Genomic DNA, 23309 nt, shown 5'->3' with positions numbered 1-23309 from the left:
TGTAAATATAAATTCATACAATGTAGGAGCAGTTATTATAAGCATTTTCACCTCAGGCTATATTCATATGACGCAAATACTGGCCATCAAAAAATAAAATGTACTATTTTCCGACGTTTTCACGGCCCAACGGCCCCGATATAAATCAATGGATCAGTTTTCAACAGCCATTTTTCAGAAACCAATCAGTTTTTCAGCAGTTAAAAACTGATCGGTTGCCCAGGGAGGCCCTCAGAAGGGTACTCAATTGTATCCACGTCCTTAGGGCACGGATACAATTGACAGTGCGGGCCGGGCAAGGGAACCATCGATACACTTCCCCCGTGATTTGGCACTTTATTTGTGACGAAGGTATTACAATGATGTCATCGCGTTGCGTGCGTCGTTCCGCTGTTGTAGGCCTGGTCAGAAGAAATCAGAGAGGACAGCACAGGAATGGGGACAAGTGAGCGTTGCACTATGTACAAGTGGCGCTATCTACAGGGGGGCTGTGGCTCTATCTACAGGGGGCAGTGTGGCACTATCTACATGGGCACTGTGGCAATATGTGGGCACTATCTACAGGAGACACTCTGGCACTATCTACATGGACACTGTGTAGCACTATCTGACAAATGAAAACTGAAAAAACCCTGACAAATGAAATTCATCCTTTTTCTTTAACGTGAAGAAGTGGATGGCAAATGGATGGCCGTTAAAAACAGTCAGATGACCGGGAAATGGATGAAAATTTGGAGACACACTGATGCAAAACGTCCATGAAAAATGGATACTTGATCCGTTTTTAACGGCCGCTTTTCTCACTGTGTGAATGTAGCCTTCAATAATAAAAAAAAAATCACTGCACTGCCCTTTTTCTGAGAAGTTTAGGATTCTGTTTTGTTAGCTATAAGTTTTTCTGAGAAAGCTGAGTGACAACCAACATTATTGCTATTAGAGCTCCCGCAGGGGTTATCACCATATGTTGTGATTGCCGTGCTTGGGAAACATACTACATAAAATGGCTTAATATAACTTTTTACCACTCCCACCAAAAAAAGACAACACAAGGATTTATAATTGTTTTTTTTTTTATTATTTCAGGTAGCTACCTTTAGATTCATAATAATAATAAAACATATCCAATATTATAATTCCTGTCAAATAAATATTTAATAGCAGCTTCCTTATGAAGCAATACTATAAAACATATCAATCTAAATGCTAAATATGAAAAGACTACTTAATGTTTTCTTAATAACAGCAATAAAGTCATCTAAGCCAGCCAAAGAGTCTGAATAAGCTGTTTTAAATGTCTCTCAGGGACTACGATACATTTCATATTAAAGAATCCTGGCCACTGAAGGCATAAATAAAACTGTAATTGGAAATACACAAGTGAAAATGGACCAAAAACATAAACGACAAGTGATGTGAAAAAAATACACTCACCAGGGAGAATTCCAAAAGAGCAACTTTTTATGCTTTTACCTCTTAAAAGTTGAATAGTTTACGGGCATCTGCCAACTTAGAGGTTCCCTAGAAAATGTCAACTTGACCTAGTAGGAATTGTGATGATAGAACTGAATATTTTGGAATTTAAGGGCCATCGGTTACCAGGACAAATTCTCTTTAGATTAGTCCAATGGTATGGTATCATAGCAAAGCAGAACTAAAGGAAGCAAAAACACCCTCTAAGGCCTTATGCACATGGCCGTGCCCGCAATCGCGGCCCGCAATTGCGGGCATGGCCAAGGGCCGTGGGGCGCATTTTCGGGCCGTGTTCCCATACAAAGTAATAATAAGTAGGAGGATACTAGAATAAATAAACTATGCTCAATGAACAACCAAATAGATCATTTGGGTTTCTACAGGTCTGAGAGACCTATATCACTCATGTATCCACCGGTCTGGATGACTCGTCCACAGGATTTTTGTCCGCTGTGTGTTTTTAAGGTCCAATTATCTGTTTGGCCACAATCCACGTTCTTTACCTCCTATTGTTAAGTAACAATGTCCATCGTTTTATATTGGTGGATAAAAAATTCTTAATCATAATTACCTATATTTTTCCTGCCTGACTGGCCAAGGTACTGTCCTGAGAAGGGAGCTGCACCCTACAGAGGCACACCCTTTTCCACCCTACTTACTTAGGCCCAATGCTCACGACCGTAGATTTCGTCCGTAATTACGGTCTTTAATTACGGTCTTCAATTACGGACACATTCATTTATATGGCCGTCGGACACCTTCCTGTAAATTTACGGGAAGGTGTCCGGGCCGTTGAAAGCCTCTGCAAAAGATAGGACATGTACTATCTTTTGCTTTTACGGACCGTGCTCCCATACTTTATAATGGGCGACTGTCCGCAGTCGTGCTTATGGGCACTGCCGTGTGCAGGGGGCCCTATTCTACCTTGTCCTTATGTGTTTCCCTTTCTGTTACTGATGGTTTATAAGGGGAATTAAATTACCGTAGATTAATAGTGTGCGGAAGATGAAGCCGCTCCACTGTTGAGCAGGTGATACTCTGTGGCACTAAATGTTGCGTTACAGCGTGTACTTAGTTTATTTATTCTTGTATCTCCCTACTTATGTATGTCTGAAACATTTTTTTATAATAATACATATCATTGATAATTCTGTGGATTTGGTGGTTCTCGATTCAATTAAATGTGTTTGATTTAGCGACTCGACAAATGTGATTTTGGTTTCAGTGATACGTACAAACACGTGATTTTACTAACCATCAGAAGTTCGATAAAATACCCATTCATTTGAATTTGTCATGTAATGATGTGGAAATTTTACTGTCATGTATAGTTTTAATAGAAAAACCAGGTTCCCAAAGGAAAGGAAAATATAAAGAATAAGTGTGTGTTTATATTCGGACAGTATATTTCATACACGGCATGTTTTATATACTGTATGTATAGAAGGAGCTGAGTTGAACTCCATTTTTTAAGAGCATCAAAGTTGCATCAGAATTTATTGTGTTCCACTTATTAACCATAAAATGTGCTCAGGCTATATTAAAATATGCTTAATAAAAACAGACTAAACCGACTTGACTTCATTAATGTAATGCACCCTGCACCGCATCTGACCGCTAGTAATGCCTCAGACGCTTGTTGTGTTTTTCTTTTTCTTTCTTATCCTCCATGTGTAAAGCACCTATATTTTCTTTCCAGACGATTGATCTTTACAAATGCTACCTGTGTGTGGATTATATGGCTCCAGCGGAACAGGGTTACTAAACTCCTGGGTTGTTTTATACTTTAGTGCCATACAATTTATTGATATACTAAAATATTACAAGAGGCGCTGCAGTGTTTAAATATTTTTTATGTGGCTTTCAAAGAAATTGTGCACACTGAAGACAGACTGCCAAGGAAACATAAATCCCTAATATGAGCCCATAAGAAGTAATAAGCATCTCTGCTAATGAATTTATTTGGAACTGTGTATAGGAAAACAAGTTTCCTTTTTATAATGTTGGCGTGTCACTTTGCTTAAATTCTACCATTATTTTATTCAGTAACATAGTAACTAGCATGCACTGGTAGAAAAAGGGCAGAGCGAGAGGCAATTCGCTCATTAGAATTTCCAGGAAACATATGTACAATAAAATATCTTTCATCCAGCATCAGTGGGTCAATCTGATATATGATTATCAATTGTTCTGGATTATCGGGATGAAATAGGAAAGCAGGGTGAACCTTCATAAATGTCTATTTACTAAATTGGACAAAAAAAAAATCGGGTCAACTAAAAGGTTTACCACTCTCCCTAGCAAGGTGACTACTACATTACACCTAATGCTCAGCTTAAACCAGGGGTCTCAAACTCGGCCGGGTAAGTGGGCCGCAAATAGAAAAAATGGGAAGTTGACGGGCCACATTACTTTCAAATTTGATACAATACAAAATTATTGTTAATCAATTAGTTATTTGAACTACTATAACACTATATTACTAGAATAATAGCGCTAGGTTTAAAATTTGAGATATTTCTCCACGTGCTTATTTCAACAATCCAGCTTTCCAGTTTAAGTGTCGCTAAATGCAGTCCGGCGGCTCAGTTAGCACACATGTCAAGATTGGGCAGCCCCTTTTTAGATAGTGCCGCAGTGCCCTCTGTGGATGCTACCGCAGTGCCCTCTGTGGATGCTGCCGCAGTGCCCTCTGTGGATAATGCAACACACCCCTAGATAAGGCCACAGTGCCCTATGTAGATAAGGCCACAGTGCCCTCTGTAGATAAGGCCACAGTGCCCTCTGTAGATAAGGCCACAGTGCCCTCTGTAGATAAGGCCACAGTGCCCTCTGTAGATAAGGCCACAGTGCCCTCTGTAGATAAGGCCACAGTGCCCTCTGTAGATAAGGCCACAGTGCCCTCTGTAGATAAGGCCACAGTGCCCTCTGTAGATAATGCAACACACCCCTAGATAATGCCAGTGTCCTCTTCAGATACTGTCACACACCCACTTGTAGATAACGAAACAGTGCCCTCTGTAGAGGCTGCCACAGTGCCCTCTGTAGAGGCTGCCACAGTGCCCTCTGTAGAGGCTGCCACAGTGCCCTCTGTAGAGGCTGCCACAGTGCCCTCTGTAGAGGCTGCCAAAGTGCCCTCTGTAGAGGCTGCCAAAGTGCCCTCTGTAGAGTCTGCCCCAGTGCCCTCTGTAGAGGCTGCCCCAGTGCCCTCTGTAGAGGCTGCCCCAGTGATGTCAGGGGCTTGCCCAGAGCTGGAGTCCCAGGCAGAGCGCTAGTAGGCTCTTCCTGGGACTCCAGCTGTGCTCCTGACATCACTGGGACTCCTGCTCTGGGGAAGCCCCTGACATCATTGTCGATGTATGGACAGCGATGTCAGAGGCTTCCCCAGAGTCCCGGAGCAGAGCCGATAATAGCGCTCTGCCCGGGACTCCGCTCTGGGGAAGACCCTGACACACTCTCCATATATGGGCAGCGATCTCAGGGAATTCCACAGAGTCCCGGAGCAGAGCCGACACCAGCGCTCTGCTCGGGACTCCGGCTCTGGGGAAGCCGCAGACATCGCTGTTCATATGTGGACAGCGATGTCAGGGAATTCCACAGAGTCCAGGAGCAGAGCCGACACCAGCGCTCTGCTCCGCTCTGGGCAAGACCCTGACACACTGTCCATATATGGGCAGCGATGTCAGGGAATTCCACAGAGTCCCGGAGCAGAGCCGACACCAGCGCTCTGCTCCGGGGAAGCCCCAGACATCGCTGTCCACACAGCTTAGTATTGTAATACATGAATTAATTGACTAGCATGATCTGATGCGACCTGCACCGCACAAATGAGCGGCAGCGCTGGCCCTGAATACTGAGAACTTTGCGCGCATACTGCATAGAACACCCCCATGTTGTGTCTTCAGTGCCGGCCGCATCACATAATGCTCATAGCGCGGGCTCTAACAGGGGAGATGATAAAAAGCTCTTATCTCCGCTGTTATCCCCTTGAATGCTGCGATCAAAGCTGACCGCGGCATTCAAAGGGAAAATGAGAAGGGGGACCTCCCTTTGATCAAGTCACACGGAATCCCTGTGACACAATCGAGGGACATACCTTATACGGACAGACAACCCAGGGTCTATTGATGGACCCCAGGGATGTCTGACCAGATTTCCTGGTAGGGCATACTTAGGTATGTCCTAACACTGGGGTCAGCAACCTTTGGACTCCCAGAATGCCATGAAAGCTGAAGGCTTTATTATTCCAGCCAAAGGCTGTTAAGGCATGCTGGGAATTGTAGTTTCACAACAGCCAGAGTGACAAAGGTTGCTGACCCGTGTCCTAACAACTGCCTGTGTATTATCAGTACACAGGCTAATGTACTGGCATATAGACTTATGCCAGTACATAAAAAAAAAAAATTAAAAAAATGTAATCAATAAAAAAAGAATTGTTAAATAAAACAAAATCTGTAAAAAAAAACCACAAATGCTAATTTTTTTATAATACACATTATTAAACTATAAGTTCCAATACATAAAATAATATACACATATTTGGTGTCATAACAACCGTAAAAATCTGCACAACAAATTTCTAGTGTCATTTATGATGATCAGTGTATGCTGTAAAAATATAAAATAAAAACATTATTGTCTGCATTTTTTACAAAATAAAAATTTGTATAAATTAAACGATAATGAATAATGCACCATTACAAAGTACAACTCGTCTCACAAATAAACAAAGTCTCATACAGCTACGTCGAGTAAAAAACAAAAAAAGTTATGAACCCCGGAATGCAAAAAAGAATATAAAATTCTGTCCTCAAGTATTATTTTGCTATTGGGAATCGCAATACTACACGAAGTATCTGTATCAAAGTCCAAATTCTGGTATCGTGACAACCCTAATTCAGATACACACATGTATAAAGAGAAAACTGTTCACCAGAGTTTTTCTTTAATTTTTGTACAAGCTGGGAAGACTATGAAGCTTTTAGGCTTATATTATGCAGCCTTTTTTCTGCTTTGCATATGCTTGGTCAGATGTTTTTCAAAAGCATGTCAAGGAGCAATCACATGTGTTTAACATGTTTACATGTGATGATACACACAAGGCTTTGACTGGAGAAAATGGTCATAAAAATGTGACTGGCACTTAATAAAATATACTATATGGACAATAGTATTGGGACACCTACACATCACACCTACAGGAGCTTTTATAAAATTCCATTCTAAATCCATAGGAATTAATATGGAGTTGATCCCTTTTTGCAGCTAAAACAGCTTCCACTCTTCTGGAAAAGCTTTTTAAAAGATTTTGGAGTGTGTCTGTGGATTTTTTTGCACATTCATCCAGAAGAGCATTTGTGAAGTCAAACTCTGATTTTGGACGAGTAGGCCTGGCTCGCAATCTTCGAACAGATTCATCCCAGATTCATCCCATGTGGGACACTGTCTACAGTGGGCTCTAAGTGGGGCACTATCTACAGGGGACTCTATGTGGGGCACTATCTACAGGGGGCTTTATGTGGGCCATTATCTACAGGGAGACTGTGTGTGGTGCTTTATTTTGCAGTGTATGGTGTTGTTATAATCAGATGTGCAGCGTGTGACAACATGAGAATTTAATCTTTTGTTATAGGTGCAGAAATGTTGGAAAAGTGGGACGCTGAAAGACATCTGAATGGCAAATTCTGCAGAAATAAGTCGTGGCCGGGAGATGTCATCATGAAAGTCTGGACTGGATGGAGAAGAAAAGAGAAAAATAACAACTAGAATCTGAGAAGGCATCACATGTGAGTCACTAAATGTACATTTTTATTTTCCCTCTGACTGATCAGTACTGCAGTCACTGTATGATCTGCAGCGAGAGGATGAGTGGTAGCATTCTTATTTGTGAAGCAGCAACTCCCAGCATATCCTTACCATTGATCAGGCCATGCTGAGAGCTGTAGTTTCACATGGTACACACTTATATGGCAGGGGTAAAACTGAATTTTCAAATAATATCTGTACTGTACATAGCTTGGTTCTGGTGATGTATATATGTACTCAGCTTGGTTCTGGTGAAGTATATATGTACTGAGCTTGGTTCTGTTGCTGTATTTATGTACTGAGCTTGGCTCTGGTGATGTATATTTGTACTGAGCTTTGTTCTGGCGCTGTATATATCTACTGAGCTTTGTCCTGGTGCTGTATATATTTACCTTATCTTAAGGTAAATGTAGATTTAAAAAACAACGACTGGTTCTTTACGCCTCATGCACACGACCATTGTGCCACTCAGAACATTTTTGACGGCATCCGATAGTCTTCATGGACCCATCACTTTAGCGGGTGAATCGGCTCCGTGAAAAATGATCCGAGTCTCCGATCCGAGGAAAGATAAGACATGTTCTATCTTTCCTCGGATCACTGACGGGACTCGGCCGGCACACACAGTCGTGTGCATGAGGAGTTAAGGTTATATTCACGCAGAGAAGACTTATTTCTGGAAACCACATACAATTCAAAGCTCCTGACCTCTTTAAGGTCGTAGTATTCTGCTTTCTCTCTTCTGTATGGCTCATTCTGTTTTTTACAGCAAATTCAAAACCATGCCAGATCTGTGGCCGCCTAAACAGACATCTGCAAAAATACTGTAAGGTGTCTTCAGAGTTGGAGGAAGGCGGACACTTTGAGAACTGCCCAGGACCCATTGTACCCTTAATCCACCGCTGAGTGGCAATGTTAACCATGCCAGCTGATTATTCACCGTTTTCCGACATTTTCATAAACTCCAGTAGAATATAACAAATTGTCACCTAGCTTACAATCCCCCACATTCAAGTGCTAATGATTCTGTGGTTGTCCGTTGGTCTTTGTTTACTTGGTTGCACACCAACGCTGCAGTCAGTGTGTGCTGCAGTCACATAGTCGCGGTGGGGGATGTGAAAGGTGAGAATATGAACAATTGTTATTTTTAGCGATGTATTTTAAACTGGGTGTTGTTTTTTTTGTCATAAAATCCCTTAAAACTCTTTAATTTCTTGCTATAGAGGTACCTCGATTTTTGCCCAAAACATGAGTCACTTTTACTATTTCCGTAACTGGTCTGACTTCATAAAAGTGTAACATTTAAAGTCTGTCCAGTTCTGTGAGGCATCTGTATTGGCTTCACTGTATAAAGTAGAAAAGGACGTTTTAATCGATATTACAACATTTCTGTTTTGTTTATTATGTTACTAGAGAGAATCTGAAAGCAGTGGAAAATGCATAGAGACCAAACATACAAATTAGTTTTTAATATGGCTGTTGAGGGCCTTTTTATCAGGTGTATGCTGGAAAAACTGCATGTAAACTTAAGTGCATTTTGGCCGTGTAGTTTCCCATGTGTTTTGGAAGCATTTTCCATGGATATTTCATGTACTGAGCATCTATTGTACTGGTAGTACAATGCATAGAAAATAGGTCACGCTACATTCTTAAATTTCAAACGCAACATTAAAATTTTACAATGCACTGATGTCAACAGGACCACGGATTCAGATTTGTCTTATTTTACAGTAATTCTGGTTGGAATATGAAAATCACATTGATAAACATGAATGAACCATACATATGCTAACAGTAGAAAGTCAGATTGCTGTGTTTTTACAAGAAATGTTACATGCAAGCAGCTATTGGCAGGCTTTAGGCATGTAACTTTGGTTGGTTTGGTTGCCATTAGAGAATGTGTATCCCAGGATATAGGCATTGTGGCATATTGCTGTGGCACTACAATATTTTAAATGGCACTTCTGTGGTTGGCACTATATTCTGTATGGGTATTGTTGTAAATGGTATGGCATTACTGTATGGGTACTGCTGTGGCTGACATTATTGTAAGGTCACTGATATGTGGCTAAAACTACTGTGCGAGCATTGCTATGACTGGCACTAATGCATGGGATCTCTATAGTGGCCAGAATCTGTCAAGTGGCACATTGTGAACAATTTGTGACTCTAGTGTGGGGTACGATTCTTATTGTGAGCCCTACCACATGCCATTCAGGCTGAAACACCATATTTTCTAATGGTTCTCAATAGGAATAGTTGTGGGGTATGACCTGAACATGTACAGGATGGACTTGGGTGGGGCTTATGTCTGAAAAAACTCTTCCTCTTAAAGTGGTTGTCCCATCAGGCATGTTCCCAAACAATGAGTTGATCATGGGTGGTCTAGCTACTGAAACCCATGGGGGAAGCTGCCAGTGCATTTACATTTCTAGGAAATGTAGTATTTATTTGTTTTATTCATTTACATAGTTATATAAGTTGAAAAAAAGACACAGGTCCATCAAGTTCAACCTATCTTTCTCAATTACACGTCATTTATTGGCCCCAACTTTTGGGGTGGGGCATTCCATAGTTTGACTACTCTAACTGTAAAGAACCCTTTCTTATATTGATGTCTGAGACGTCTTTCTTCCCCACGCAATGAAAGTCCCCTGGTTCTTTGCAAAGTTCTTGAAAGGAATAAATCATGGGCTAATTCTTTGCATTGACCACACATATACATATTAATAAGATCACCACTAAGACGTCTTTTTTCCAAGCTGAACCAGCGCTTTTTTTCTAGCCTTTCATTGTAAGAGTGACCTCCCAATCTAGTCTGATGCTTATATAAGTCACATAAAGATGTCATGCCTCACTGTCTCCAGCGGGAGAATCTAAAATCCCTATCTGTATGTTTCTGGGTTAGTATTACACAGCGCCCACTGGATTCAGTGGGTGGCCAGGTAAAACATGGTTAACAGAGTCCTTTCCAATCTTGATTAGTGAGGGGGAGTGGGTCTCATATAAGATCCATATGCCCTAATGTGGCATATGATGGGGGTTGTCTTGGTGAGACAATCCCTTAAAAGAAATTTAGGAAAGTATGAGCTATTATTTCATAAAATAGTCAGTAAATAAAATTTGCTTCTGTTGGCACAGACAAATAAGGTTCTTTATATAGAAGAACATAGCCATATACGTCTGAATAGTTACAAGATTGTGGCATGTTGTACAAGTTAAACCAGCGCGTTTTGTGGTCTTGCAAATCTTCAAGAGATGAGAACGTCCAGCGCTAGCATACAGATGGAAGAAATTTCCCCATCACCTTTAGGATTTACTATGACATTCACATAAAGCAAATTACAGTACGCTGCAGACTTTACATATATTCGTTAGCAAAAGTCAATGGGTTACTTTGCCATTTTCTTTGTGTTTGACAACTAAAGTGCCTTGATATTTATCTAGGGTTTGAACTTTGTTTTCATTTAATAAAAGTCTAGCTATTGTGTTGGCTTAAAATATTACGTATTAAAATGGAAATATATTTTTTAACTATCAGCTTTAAATGAGACATTATTTGAGCTGGAACAGATTTCAGCCATAGCTCTCGGGTATTAACTAATTAAACTTTCAGAAGTCATTTCAAGCTGGGCTTCCCCCAAAATAAACCGAGCTGAGTAGAAAGCATTACGTTTAATAGGCATACTAGCAGTATCTTGTGTACCAATCCTAACCACTTACCATATGGCTTTGTATATGTGGTGTTTATACACCACTGCAGAGCAGCTAAGTGTTTGCACAGCATCATTCTGTGAACATTGGGTTTAGGCTGCACTATAAATTAATAAAATAGTACAGTAAAGATGGTAGAAACATGCCTATGGCTTATATCCATAAAGGGAGGGTGAATAAGGCAATAACTTCAGCCCCAAGCTCTTAAAGGAGTTTTCCAGCCACTAAAAATTGATGGCCTATCCTCAGGATAGGCCATCAATAGTGATAGGTTGGAGTCCCTCTCCCCGGACCCCCGCCAATGAGCTGTTTTGAAGGGACGGCAGCGCTCATACGAGCGCTACTTCCCTTTCATTTCTTCTTGCTCACTGTGAAACGTCGACACGCATTTAGCTGCGATTCACAGGTATTGCAGCCTTCTCCCATTTAAGTGAAGCAAGAAGAAATGAAGGGGAAGCAGAACTCGCATTGAGCGTAGCGACCCATTTAAAACAGCTGATCGGTGGGGGTCCCAGGAGTCGGACCCCAACCCATCAGCTATTGATGGCCTATCCTGAGGTAAGGCCATCAATTTTTAGTGGCTGGAAAACCCCTTTAAAATAACATTGCATTTAAGATATACTTAACATATGGGGGCCGATTTACTAATCCTGTCTTAAATTCAGACAGCTAAAAATTAGACTAGATGTGCCAAATTTATTACAGTGTCTCATTCTGGATGATAAATTTAACGCACCTTTGGACACTTCTGTCTCACTTTTACCACCGTTTGGTTAACTTACTTTAGACCAGAATTTTGACGCAATTTTGTGCATCCTAAGCCACACCCCTTTCCACTAAGCCACACACCCCTGTCGGCAAATCGCAAACATCTGCTCTTTTTGGCGCATTGCATTGAAAAATGTGTCTATAATGATTTTCTCCAAAAAGAAGGTGCAGCACCAATAGTAAATCTTCCCCATAATCTCCTGAATTCTCAGGATTTAACAACTTCTGGTATTAGACATGTCAGTGCTGTGCCTTGCATTAGTGTGAATTAAGAGAATCTGAATGGAGGAAATACTAAAATATTGTTGTTAAAGAGAAAATGTCAACTATTTTAAGTAAAAGAGAGACACCCATACACACCATAGAGATTTTAATGGCTGGAAATTGGGGGATGGGAATTCCATTGCTGTGTGGTCTTTTTGAGCTGATAACATTGGTCATTCTACTGTTGACTGGTGGAGTACTTTCTAACATTTTCCTCTTTGTTCTTACTATCCCCTTTTTTGATCTTTACTACTAAGAAAGAAGTGTTTTATCAAGTTCAAGAAAGTTACATTTTGGTGAACTTGATATCTGATAAAAGGATTGAAAATAAAGTCAAATACATAAATCTTTTTGCAACACAAAACACTTCCCTTGTCCCTGACCTAGGAGCGGTTTGTGCACATCTTGTTTAAGTTTATCATCTAAAGTTTGCCTTTTGCTTTTTGCAGAGAAAGCTCACATAACATAATGTAGTGATCTTAGTGCATGAATAAAAACACATGATCGGCGTAGACACCGCATGCATAAAAATGGGAAGAATCAGGAATTACTATCTGATGAGAGATGTGTGGCTTTGATCCATCAGTCTCTGCCTCATGTCAAAGAAATTTGAACCAGCTCCTTAAGAGTCTAAAACTTCCTCCATTTCACTGATCTCTTCTAAAAAAATAAATGGTTTCCTTAGTCACACTAATAAAAACATTTAGTAAACTGGAACACACCTTGGTGTTACAAGGGAAATGTGAGCTGATATTTCCATTTTTATGATTCTGGTGGGTCACACGTAAGGAGTGAGTGCAAATATAGTATCCAAATGGACCATTGAGGTCAACAGATCGATGGCAAGATGATTGTACAATGATGTAACAAATATCAGATCTATTCTACCTGCTGATCTGTGCTGTAAATAATTCTCCTAAATGTGACTGGATCATATGAAATTCTAAATAGCAAGGCACAAAATAATATCCTATGGCAACTGTTTGCTAGATCCTACTACATCTGCAAAGTGATGATGTTAAGAACATATTTTTTTTTAGCTGGCAATTCTATTCCAATATTTAATTACTCATTAATTCATATTTAATTTATGAGTAAAGATATTTCAAATAACTACTCTTATATCTATTTTAGCTACTAGATATCAGGGGTGGCCATCTTGCCTGAGCTACTGCTCTGAGTTGTGAACAGTAGTTCCAGAGATTTGCTTTACAGCAGCCACATGGACAACCTTGGACAACTCATGGACATGGACAACCATGGACAACTCATGGACAACTCATGGACATGGACAACTCATGGACAAGACATGGACAATTCATGGACATGGACAACTCATGGACATGGACAACTCATGGACATGGACAACTCATGGACAACTCATGGACATGGACAATTCATGGACATGGACAACTCATGGACATGGACAAGTTATGGACCAATTATGGATAACTCATGGACATGGACAACTCATGGACATGGACAACTCATGGACTTTTTTGGAGAGTTTTTTTAGGCATGCTCTGTGACCTGTGTATTGGTCACTCTGCAGGGAGAGTAAGGAGGGGAGCTGTGTCCAGCACCTATTGTTAATAATGGATCCTGTGTTATCTCCTGACCTTAAAAGCAGATTCTTACTGTCTATTAGATTGCATGTACAGCACTGAGCTAATGAGGTTGCTATTTATCCGTTTTATGGGAACCATTGTTTATGGAGCTGAAATGTGACAAAAAATAAAAAAGCACAATGACATTAGGTTAAGTGATTTATGTGGCTATAAACTATTATATTTAGTAGAAATGCATCAAATCTGTTTGTTGGGATCGTACATCTGGCTACACGGCTCTATACAGTGATCAGCCCGCCTCAGCTTCATGGTACAGTTCCAGAATCAGTTACCACCTTGTTAGTTATTTGTTGGAGACTGCACGCTGGTGCCAAAACAGTTCTCCTCGACAGATCATTGCAGGCAGTGCTGATTTAATGACAAACTGTTGGTTGTAGCGCTAATATACATTTATATCACATGTATATATCTATCTATACAGCATATATATATCTCAAATAATCAGCTTCAAAATAGACATACATACCTGTTGATGTAACTCAATGCAACATATGTCGGCTGCTGAAGTTCCTGCTTCTCCAAGACGCGTGGATCTGTGTCTGTAATACAAACAGTGAGCAATTCTGTTAGACCACACATAAGAAAATAATGTAGAGTACACTATGTCTCATAAAGACAATCCCTTTTTAAAAACACCAGTGTGGCGGCGATCTGCTGCTCAACACGGCTCTGGCTTCTCTCACCCCGTTGCTCAGCTCTTATTGCCGGGGAAAGCCGAAGCCGCTTCAGGGGAAATGTAACATTACATGCCACCAATTAAATGAATGTCTACCCATGTAATGCAAGGACGTCCTGGTTCCGCCAAATTGGCACTCTCCGTTTCGGCACATAGAGGGAGGGCCCCAAGCGGGGGACCCTCATTTATGACGTCCACATGCCCTAATAGGGTATATGGACAGCGGTTGTCCTAATGGGACAATCTCTTTAAATTAGCTAACTACTATTTAATGCACTAAACTGCAGATAGGCCTTGATACACTTCGTTTTGATAACATTTCTTTTTTTTATATAATTTTTATTTTATTTAACACTTTATTGTACAGCCTTGTTCTGAAGATGTAGGGACTGGGGGATGATGTATACACATGGGTAAAGAACTAGTGAGGGGAAAGAAAACAAAGAGTCTTTATAAATGGTATTCAATATGGGCTTTGGGGTGCCACAAGCATCTGTGTTAGGTCAAATTTTCTTTAATTAATGACTTTGTGGATGGGATTTATAGTATGGTGTCAGTTCTGTGCTGACAATACATAAGTTTGTAGGATACCTAAAACTTCGCTTGATTATAAAATATTACAGAAAGACCTATAGACAAGCTGGCAGCATGGGTAAAAACATGGCAGATCAATTTTAATATTAAGTAATGCGCCTAGGCCGCAGTAAAGGTATTAATGCATATACATTAAATTATATAAAACTGGGGACAACAGATCAAGAAAAGGAACTGGGGATTCTGGTTATAAGTAAGCTAAGCAGCAGCACTCAATGTCAAGCAGCAGCTGCAAAAGCAACTTGTATTTTAGGGTGTATAAAAAGAGAGATAAAATCCTGTAATTCAAATGTAATATTACCCCTCTATAAATCCTGTGCAAAGACATTTTAAATTTGGGATTCAGTTTTTAAAGCGGCATTGAAAAAGGATAGAAGAGAGCTGGAGAGTGTTCAAAGGAGGGCGACAAGATTATTAAATGGGATGAGAGGTCTCTCTTACAATGAAAGGCTAGGAAAAGTGGGCATGCTTAGCTTGGAAAACAGACTCCTTAGAGGTGATCTTATTTACATGTATAAGTATATGTGTGGCCAATACAAAGAACTAGCACATAATCTGTTCTTTCCAAGGACTCTACTAAGGACTAGGGTTGCATGATGCATCGAAACTTCGATACTGTTTCGATATCCTGCACCCTCAAACGGTTCGATACCATTATTTCATGTATTTCAATACTAATGGAGGTTCAAAATTCATAATACCACGTGTCTCACATCAGATAATGGAAGAACTTTTTTTATTATTATTATTGTTGGCAAAAGTATCGTTTTTGTATTGAGTATCGCAATACTACACGACGTATCTGTATCGAAGTCCAAATTCTGGTATCGTGACAACCCTATTAAGGACCAGGGCCAGTGGCGTGACCATCGCTGTAGCACTAGGCTGCTACAGGGCCGGCGGATTGACTATTGAACATTATAGCAGAGCAGGGAGGTATCGTCCTGCTCTGCCATCTACAGGCCACGTTTGACATGATGACGCCAGCCTACGCAAGGATCCAGTCGGCGTTGAGTATGCTGTGGAACAGCTCAGTTCGTCGTGGGAACGGGGCCTAGGCGAGTATAATTTTTTTGTTTTACTTGATTGGGGGGGCGCTACCTAGAGGGGGGTTATATGGCACTATCTACAGGGGTATTATGGCACTATCTACAAGGGGGAGGTGGGGGGCGCTATCTACAGGGGGCTGTATGGCGCTATCTACAGGGGGCTGTATGGCACTATCTACAAGGGGGAGGTGGGGGTGCTATCTACAAGGGGCTGTATGGCACTATCTACAGAGGGGGCTGTAAGGTACTATCTACAATGGGGCTGTATGGCACTATCCACAGGAGCGGCTATATGGCCCTGTCTACAAGGGGCTATACGGCACTATCTACAGGGGGGCTGTATGCCATTATCTAAAAGGGGGGAGGTGGGGGTGCTATCTACAGGGGGGGCTGTAAGGAACTATCTACAAGGGGAAGATGGGGGCACTATCTACAGGGGCGGTTGTATGGCACTATTAACAGGGTGAACTGTATAGCACTATCTACAGGGGGGCTGTATGGCACTATCTACAGGGGAGCTGTATGGCACTGTCTACAGGGGGCTGTATGGCACCATCTACAGGGGGCTGTATGGCACTATCTACAGGGGGCTGTATGGCACTATCTACAGGGGGGGGGCTCTATAGCACTATCTACAGCGGGGGCTGTTTAGCACTATCTACAACTGCACCTAGACTTATACATTGTAACAAAACGCTGCTGTGTTTTAGCCCCTAAATGTAGATAGTAATGTTTCCATTCACTAATAGAAAGCAGAGACCTTTAAAGTGGCCAGGAATTCAAACAGAAAGCAAATTATAAAGTTATATAACATTTATTTACTACGACATAGGCAACCCGTTATATAGTAATCAAAAACATATATTAGGGAGGACCGGTCACCTCTCTGGACATGTCGGTTTTATTAACTACTTGCCTTCCCCATAAAATATAAATTCTTAAGCAAAAGTTTTTAGAACCCTGGCTTGTGTCGTTTCTCTGTTATTCCTCCTGGAAATGTATGAATACATTAACAGCTTCCTGCTGTAACCCCTCCCCTTCGCCTATCTTAGTGGTGTTAGCCATGTGGGGAAAACAAAATTTGTGACAAACTCCCTTTAAACAAAAAAGCCCCATCAAAAAAGTGCATGGAATAGACAAGCAATGTCTGTTTTTTCTTAAGAAGCAGTTCCACGAATTGTATGTAAACCATATGTATAAGCTGTATAGTAGTATTTTTCACAACATTTTCAATGTACTTTTTGTTGTTGTAGAATTTCATGGACTACCCCACACATTACATCTTGGTTTTCCTCCAGCCAAGTTTCCAACAACTACTTTGTTTACGCCAGTGCTTGGTTTAATGTACTATTACTCCATGTGACATCTTATAGAAATATGCTATTAATTCACCATTAAGATTCTGATTAAATATGACTGCTCATTCCGCCATATATTTTCCCTTTGTCTATTGCACAGGGAACGGAAAGAGATATATATCAGCGCATAGAAATAAACTGGTGTACAAAATGCGCTGCGGCACTCACAAATTCTGTTACTTTGTGATTTGTGCTTTCTGACAGTTGCAAATAATGTTCATTCAGCATTTTATCAAACTCTACCTTGCATCAATGTGCTGCAAGCCTATTGCCTCTAAATTCAGCTACCTAGAAAAAACATGTCATCTGAATCATACATATTCCTCCTAAGTCCAGCCTGTTTTATTATGTTGCCAACCATGCTCCATAGGATATATATTACTAGCTGAAATTGACTGTCAAAGTGTATCTGTTCCCTGCCACGGGCTTGGAAAGATTTAACCCCTTGTGCTTTCCAGTCTCCGAATACTTTGGTCAAGAACCTGATAATAAAATACAGCAATGCCTTACCTCACTGCAATTAATGGGAACGTTTATGGCAGGGAACCAATAAAATATTTATGTCTATTGAACACGAGCAGTTTCTCCAGCTTCTCAAAGTAAAATTGATTTTTGCTTAAAAAGTTTGTTAATGTGAATTAGTTGACCTAAACTGAAATGCTGGGGACTTTCCAAGAGTGTTTTTTTTTTTTTTATTGGCCTTACTATTACTCTTGGCAATTATTGTAAAACCGCCTCCTGTTTGACAATGAAAAGTATCTTTAAAAAAAGAAATAGAGAGCAGTTTCCCCTAAAATAAATAATAACACCTTTAAATGTAAATTCTTAAGTCAATTTGTAAAGGGAATGTGTCATCAAAAAATGTTTTTTTATTTAAATCACGTTTTCATGATAAACATTTACAAAAAATGGTGATGTTTTTCTTTGAGACTATCCATATATAATTTTATTTTTAAATAATCCAGTTTTCACACACACACACACACACACACACACACACACACACACACACACACACACACACACACACACACACACACACACACACACACACACAGTAGCCACATACAATAGGCTGACATTTCCTATTCTCAGTAGCTCACTTGTTAGCTTTGCTATGTAGACTGGGACAGAGTAAGCAGAGGGTGGGGAATTAAATGACAGCTCTATTGTACTGCTGCTGGCCTAGTTACCATTATTATATACACAGATAAGGCTCTGTATGCAGCTCTCCTATCAATCCCTTTTCTCTGGAGGAGAGGTATGTACTCCATACATTCCTGGGACCTAAAATCGCCTACTGGTCATTTTATTGACCATTAAAGCGACTCTCCAGTCAAAAGTAAAAAGGTAACTATGAATGGCAAATATATAGTCAACCAGTGGCGTAGCTATAGGGGTCGCAGCGGTCACAGTTGCGACCGGGCCTGGGGCCCCTGTTGCCACGCAGCGCGCTAATACAAATTTTGTATGTGCCGTGATGCCAGCACTTCCTGGTTACGGGCATGGTTTGTTTAGACGTCACAGTCACATGATACACTCAGTGTACCATGTGACCGTGACGTCACGTGAGGAGGCGTTCCAGCCACTGTGGAAGAGCCGATGCGGAAGAGCATGGAGGACTGCAGGTGAGCTGCAGAGGGGGGCCGTAATGTATGTGTGTTATATTGTACTGTCTGTTGTATTGTACTGTCTGTGTTTGCGGTGGAGAGAGGAGAGGGGGGCTTTAAATTACAGGCCCCCCTCTCCTCTCTCCACTGCAAACACAAACTGCACAACACAATACATTACAAACTGTGGGTCCCTGGGGGGTCGTGTGAAGACCTCCGGGGGGTCGCGAACCACTCACCGAGGTCCTGCTTCCAACTGTATTTGCGTCCTCAGGATGCAGATCCAGTTGAATTTAATCCTGGAGGAAGGAGCTGACGGCTCCTTCCTCCAGCATTCACTGTGCCGTGAGCTATTAGCGTCTCGGCGCAGACAGGCGCGATATAGTGACATCATCGTGCCTGTCTGCGCCGAGTCACTCATAACACAGGGCAAAGGAGGAGAAGGATCTCCTCCTCCACCCGTCTTGGGAACGGGGATAGGTAAGTAACATTATTATTTTTCTATTATGCACATATGGAGGAATTATACTGTATAAGGAGGGGGGCTGATATGGTGGCAGCTTTGAGGGGAATTATACTGTATGGGGCAGCTATGGAGGCATTATACTGTATGGGGCCGCTATGGGGGCATTATACTTTATGGGGGGCATTATACTGTGTGGGGGCAGCAATGAGGGGCATTATACTGTATGGGGCTGCTATGGGGGCATTATACTGTATGGGGTCTGATATGGGGGCATTATACTGTATGGGGGCATTATACTGTGTGTGTGGGGGTAGCTATGGGAGCATTATACTGTGTGGGGGCAGCTATGGGGAGCATTATACTGTATGGGAGCAGCTATGGGAAGCATTATACTGTATGGGGGCAGCTACGGGGAGAATTATACTGTATGGAGGCAGCTACGGGGGGCATTATACTGTGTGGGGAGGGTTAGGTGGCCCAAGCTGAATTCTTGCACCAGGGCCCATCAGCCTTTAGCTACGCCCCTGTATGCAACATATCTGGTGCCCTCCACCTGAACGACCCTGCCGCTGTTCCATGCGCCCATCCTGCCGATGGGCGCCACAGTCTTAGGCTTCCCTAGGCAGAGCGTGATTAGGAAGCCTGAGTTAAATTTTCACTTTTGACTGAAGGGTCACTTTACAGTAATCTTTACAGTAATCTTTACAGCTGCCATAAATAACACACATGTGGCGCCAGCAGAAAAGTTAAAAAAATAATAGGTACAACATTTAAGAAAAAAAATCACATTATTTCTCTTCTAAATACTTACATTTAAATGATGAAACTAAAATTAAACAGGACACATTCCCTTAAAAAATAATTGTATTTAGGAAAAATAGATGTCAGTCTATATGGCTGCCATTACAGTTCCAACAGGGTTGTCATCTTGCTGCTTTACGTGTATTGGTTGTCATACAACTTTTCCACAAAGACAACGGCTCAAGAGGACTTTTAATAACTTGACACAAGATGATGACTTTTATCTAGAGCTGATTTTAACAATCAATGCTTTATTACAATCATCATATAATGGATTCATTGAAGTAATATTACAGCTTGAGCCTTCAAAAAGCCTGTTCTTTTGTTTATGTGTCCGCACTGGCTTTAAGATATAGTAACTCCCTTCCAATATCTCATAGAATTATAATCATACAGTCACATTATGCTTTGAAGCTCCTTGGTATCGCCACATTTTCTATAATCCTAAAAACTATTTCAATATTCATGATTGGAAACTAATTAAATGAGACTAATATTCTAGGGGTAAAGGTATGAATTTCAGGGGATGTGTCATCTGTAAAGCACATATTGAATGTAATGGTTCCATACTAGTAATAATGGATGATCGAGAGTACTTAGATAAATTCCAGAACTTCAGGTGTTCCATTATTTAATAAAAATAAGAAATCATGCAAGTTTTTGGGTTGGAGTCCAGGAGTATAAAAGTAGAAATCGTAGGGGACTGAGGTCAGCAGTGGTACAGGGAAAAAATACTTACAGCCTTATAAAATATACTATATGGACAAATGTATTGGGACACACCTCTTAATAATTGAATTCAGGTGTTTCGTTCAGTCCCATTGCCACAGGTGTATACCATTTAGGCACCTAGCCATGCAGTTGCCTTTACAAACATTTGTGAAAGAATGGGTCGTTCTAAAGAGCTCACTGTATTACAGCGTGGTCCTGTAATAGGATGCCACCATTGCAACAAGTCAGTTTGTGAATTTTTTTCCCTCCTAGATATTCCACAAATAACTGTGAGTGATATTATTGCACAGTGGAAGCATTTAGAAACCACAGCATCTCAGCCGTGAAGTAGCAGACCACGTAAAGTTACAGAGCAGGGTCGCCAAGTGCTGAGGCGCATAGTACATAAGAGTCGCCAATGCTCTGCAGACTCAATAACTGCAGAGCTCCAAACCTCCTCTGTCATTAACATCTGCACAAAAGCTGTGCCCCGGGAGCTTCATGGCATGGGTTTCCATGGTCGAGCAGCTGCATGCAAGCCTTACATCACCAAGCACAATGCCAAGCGTCGGATGGAGTGGTGTAAAGCCGCCGCCACTGGACTCTGGAGCAGAGAAAACGTGTACTGGAGTGATGAATCACGCTTCTCTATCTGGGAGTCTGTTGGACGAGCCTGGGTTTGGCGAATGCCAGAGGAACGTTACCTGCCTGACTGCCTTGTGCAAGCTGTAAAGTTCGGTGGAGGAGGGATGATGCTATGGAGCTATTTTTCAGGGGTTCGCCAAAGCCCCTTAGTTCCAGTAAAGGAAAATCTTAATGCTTCAGCATACCAAGACATTTTGGACAATTGTAGCTTCCAACTTTGTAGGAACAGTTTGGGGAAGATTCTTTTCTGTTCCATCATGACTGCGTCCCAGTGCACAAAACAAGATCCATATAGGCATGGTTGGGTGAATCTGGTGTGGAGGGGCTTGACAGCCCTGACCTCAAACCCATAGAACACCTTTATGTCTGACCTTATCGAATGCTCTTCTGAATGAGGGGGCAAAACTTCCCACAGACGCACTCCAAAATCTCGTTTTAGCTGCTAAGGGGGGATCAATTCCATATTAATGCCTATGGATTTAGAATGGGATGTCATAAAATGTCCTGTAGGTGTAATGTGTAGGTGACCCAATACTTTTGTCCATATAGTGTATAAAACATCACCAATCAGACACAAGTTTATTATCGGCTTTATATGGTGATAAGAATGGTCAGAAGGCCAAGATTACCCAGAAGCCCCTGTTACATTGATTAGGCAGGTGCATAAAATCAGTACATCTGCAGATTGCCAAAAGGAAAAATGTGAACGTCCTGTAGATGCCGGAGCTGAGCAGAATTAATAATGATAAATGTAGTTATCTCTAATGATTTCCTGACGTACAGCGGGCACACACGAGAACAGCCTGACTTTGCACTTTCCAGCCAGTTAAAACACAAAATCCCTGGGACTTTTTCAATAAATTATTCCAAATCTGTACAAGCGCCGACCATTATTAAAAGGCTGCTCTGTAAATCATGCGGCGTTTTTTCATCTTCTGCCACTTTTACGATAGAAAAATATCTTCATCATATGAAATTATGTGCGTCTCGGCTGTTACCCACCTCTTCTCCATATCAATTATTACTGCACAGTAATGAGACGAGCCGCTATACCAGTATGAACAATTGGTCTTAACTATAACCTTTACAGCTGTCATGGCAGCCTCAAATATGCAATTAAAATGAAAAATAAGTTACGCGCAGAGGATTCATGCATATTACTTCTAATAACACACAGATACAGACAACAGTAAGAGGGTGGCAGCACGGCGAACATTAATCAGTGCCTGCGGATAAGTACCCGTAGTGCAATCACTGGGCATCAATGTTCCTCGCGCATGGCACAGAATTTAGTGTTCAAGAAATACCAGTGCATATTCAGACTTCTTATTTTTTATGCAGTAGCTTTTACAAAATTTTCATTAACCTGTTCTAAAGAATTTGTCAGCAAAAAAATCTTAAAGTCTTATCGCAAACTGCAGTTTATTAGCCGCGCGTGGAGACGGCTGTGAAACTGCTTATATTTTCGTAATGCTGATTTAGAGGTACAAACATCCTAAAATACCAAAATCACTGAGTTGTCCTCTTACGTCAGGCTTTATCTGAATTATTTTGGCTTCTTACAGAGAATGGCGCTGCTAGTCCCCCTTTCCCAGCAGAGAGTTGGCCACATGTGCGCAGTCACTCTGGATTGGAGTCTAGGAGATACAGAAACAGCTCGTCTGTTTCCGTATCTCCCACAGAATATACTAAAGACTGATTTTCCTCATTAGGTTAGTTCTACATGTTACACGTTTATGTATTTTTGGCA

The 23309-nt window shown here is 41.2% G+C and overlaps 1 protein-coding gene across 1 annotated transcript in view; it reads right to left on the bottom strand.

Moving 5' to 3' along the window:
* JAZF1 (JAZF zinc finger 1) overlaps positions 1–23309 on the bottom strand; it is a 256693-nt gene that overhangs the window by 84985 nt on the left and 148399 nt on the right. The window contains exon 2 of the mRNA XM_075828627.1: positions 14116–14188. Coding sequence (XP_075684742.1) covers positions 14116–14188 — 73 coding nt within the window. The remainder of the gene's footprint in view (positions 1–14115; positions 14189–23309) is intronic.

The sequence above is a fragment of the Rhinoderma darwinii genome, chromosome 5 (assembly GCF_050947455.1).
Source record: "Rhinoderma darwinii isolate aRhiDar2 chromosome 5, aRhiDar2.hap1, whole genome shotgun sequence".
Classification (NCBI taxonomy): domain Eukaryota; kingdom Metazoa; phylum Chordata; class Amphibia; order Anura; family Rhinodermatidae; genus Rhinoderma; species Rhinoderma darwinii.
This window is presented reverse-complemented; position numbering and strand designations above follow the sequence as displayed.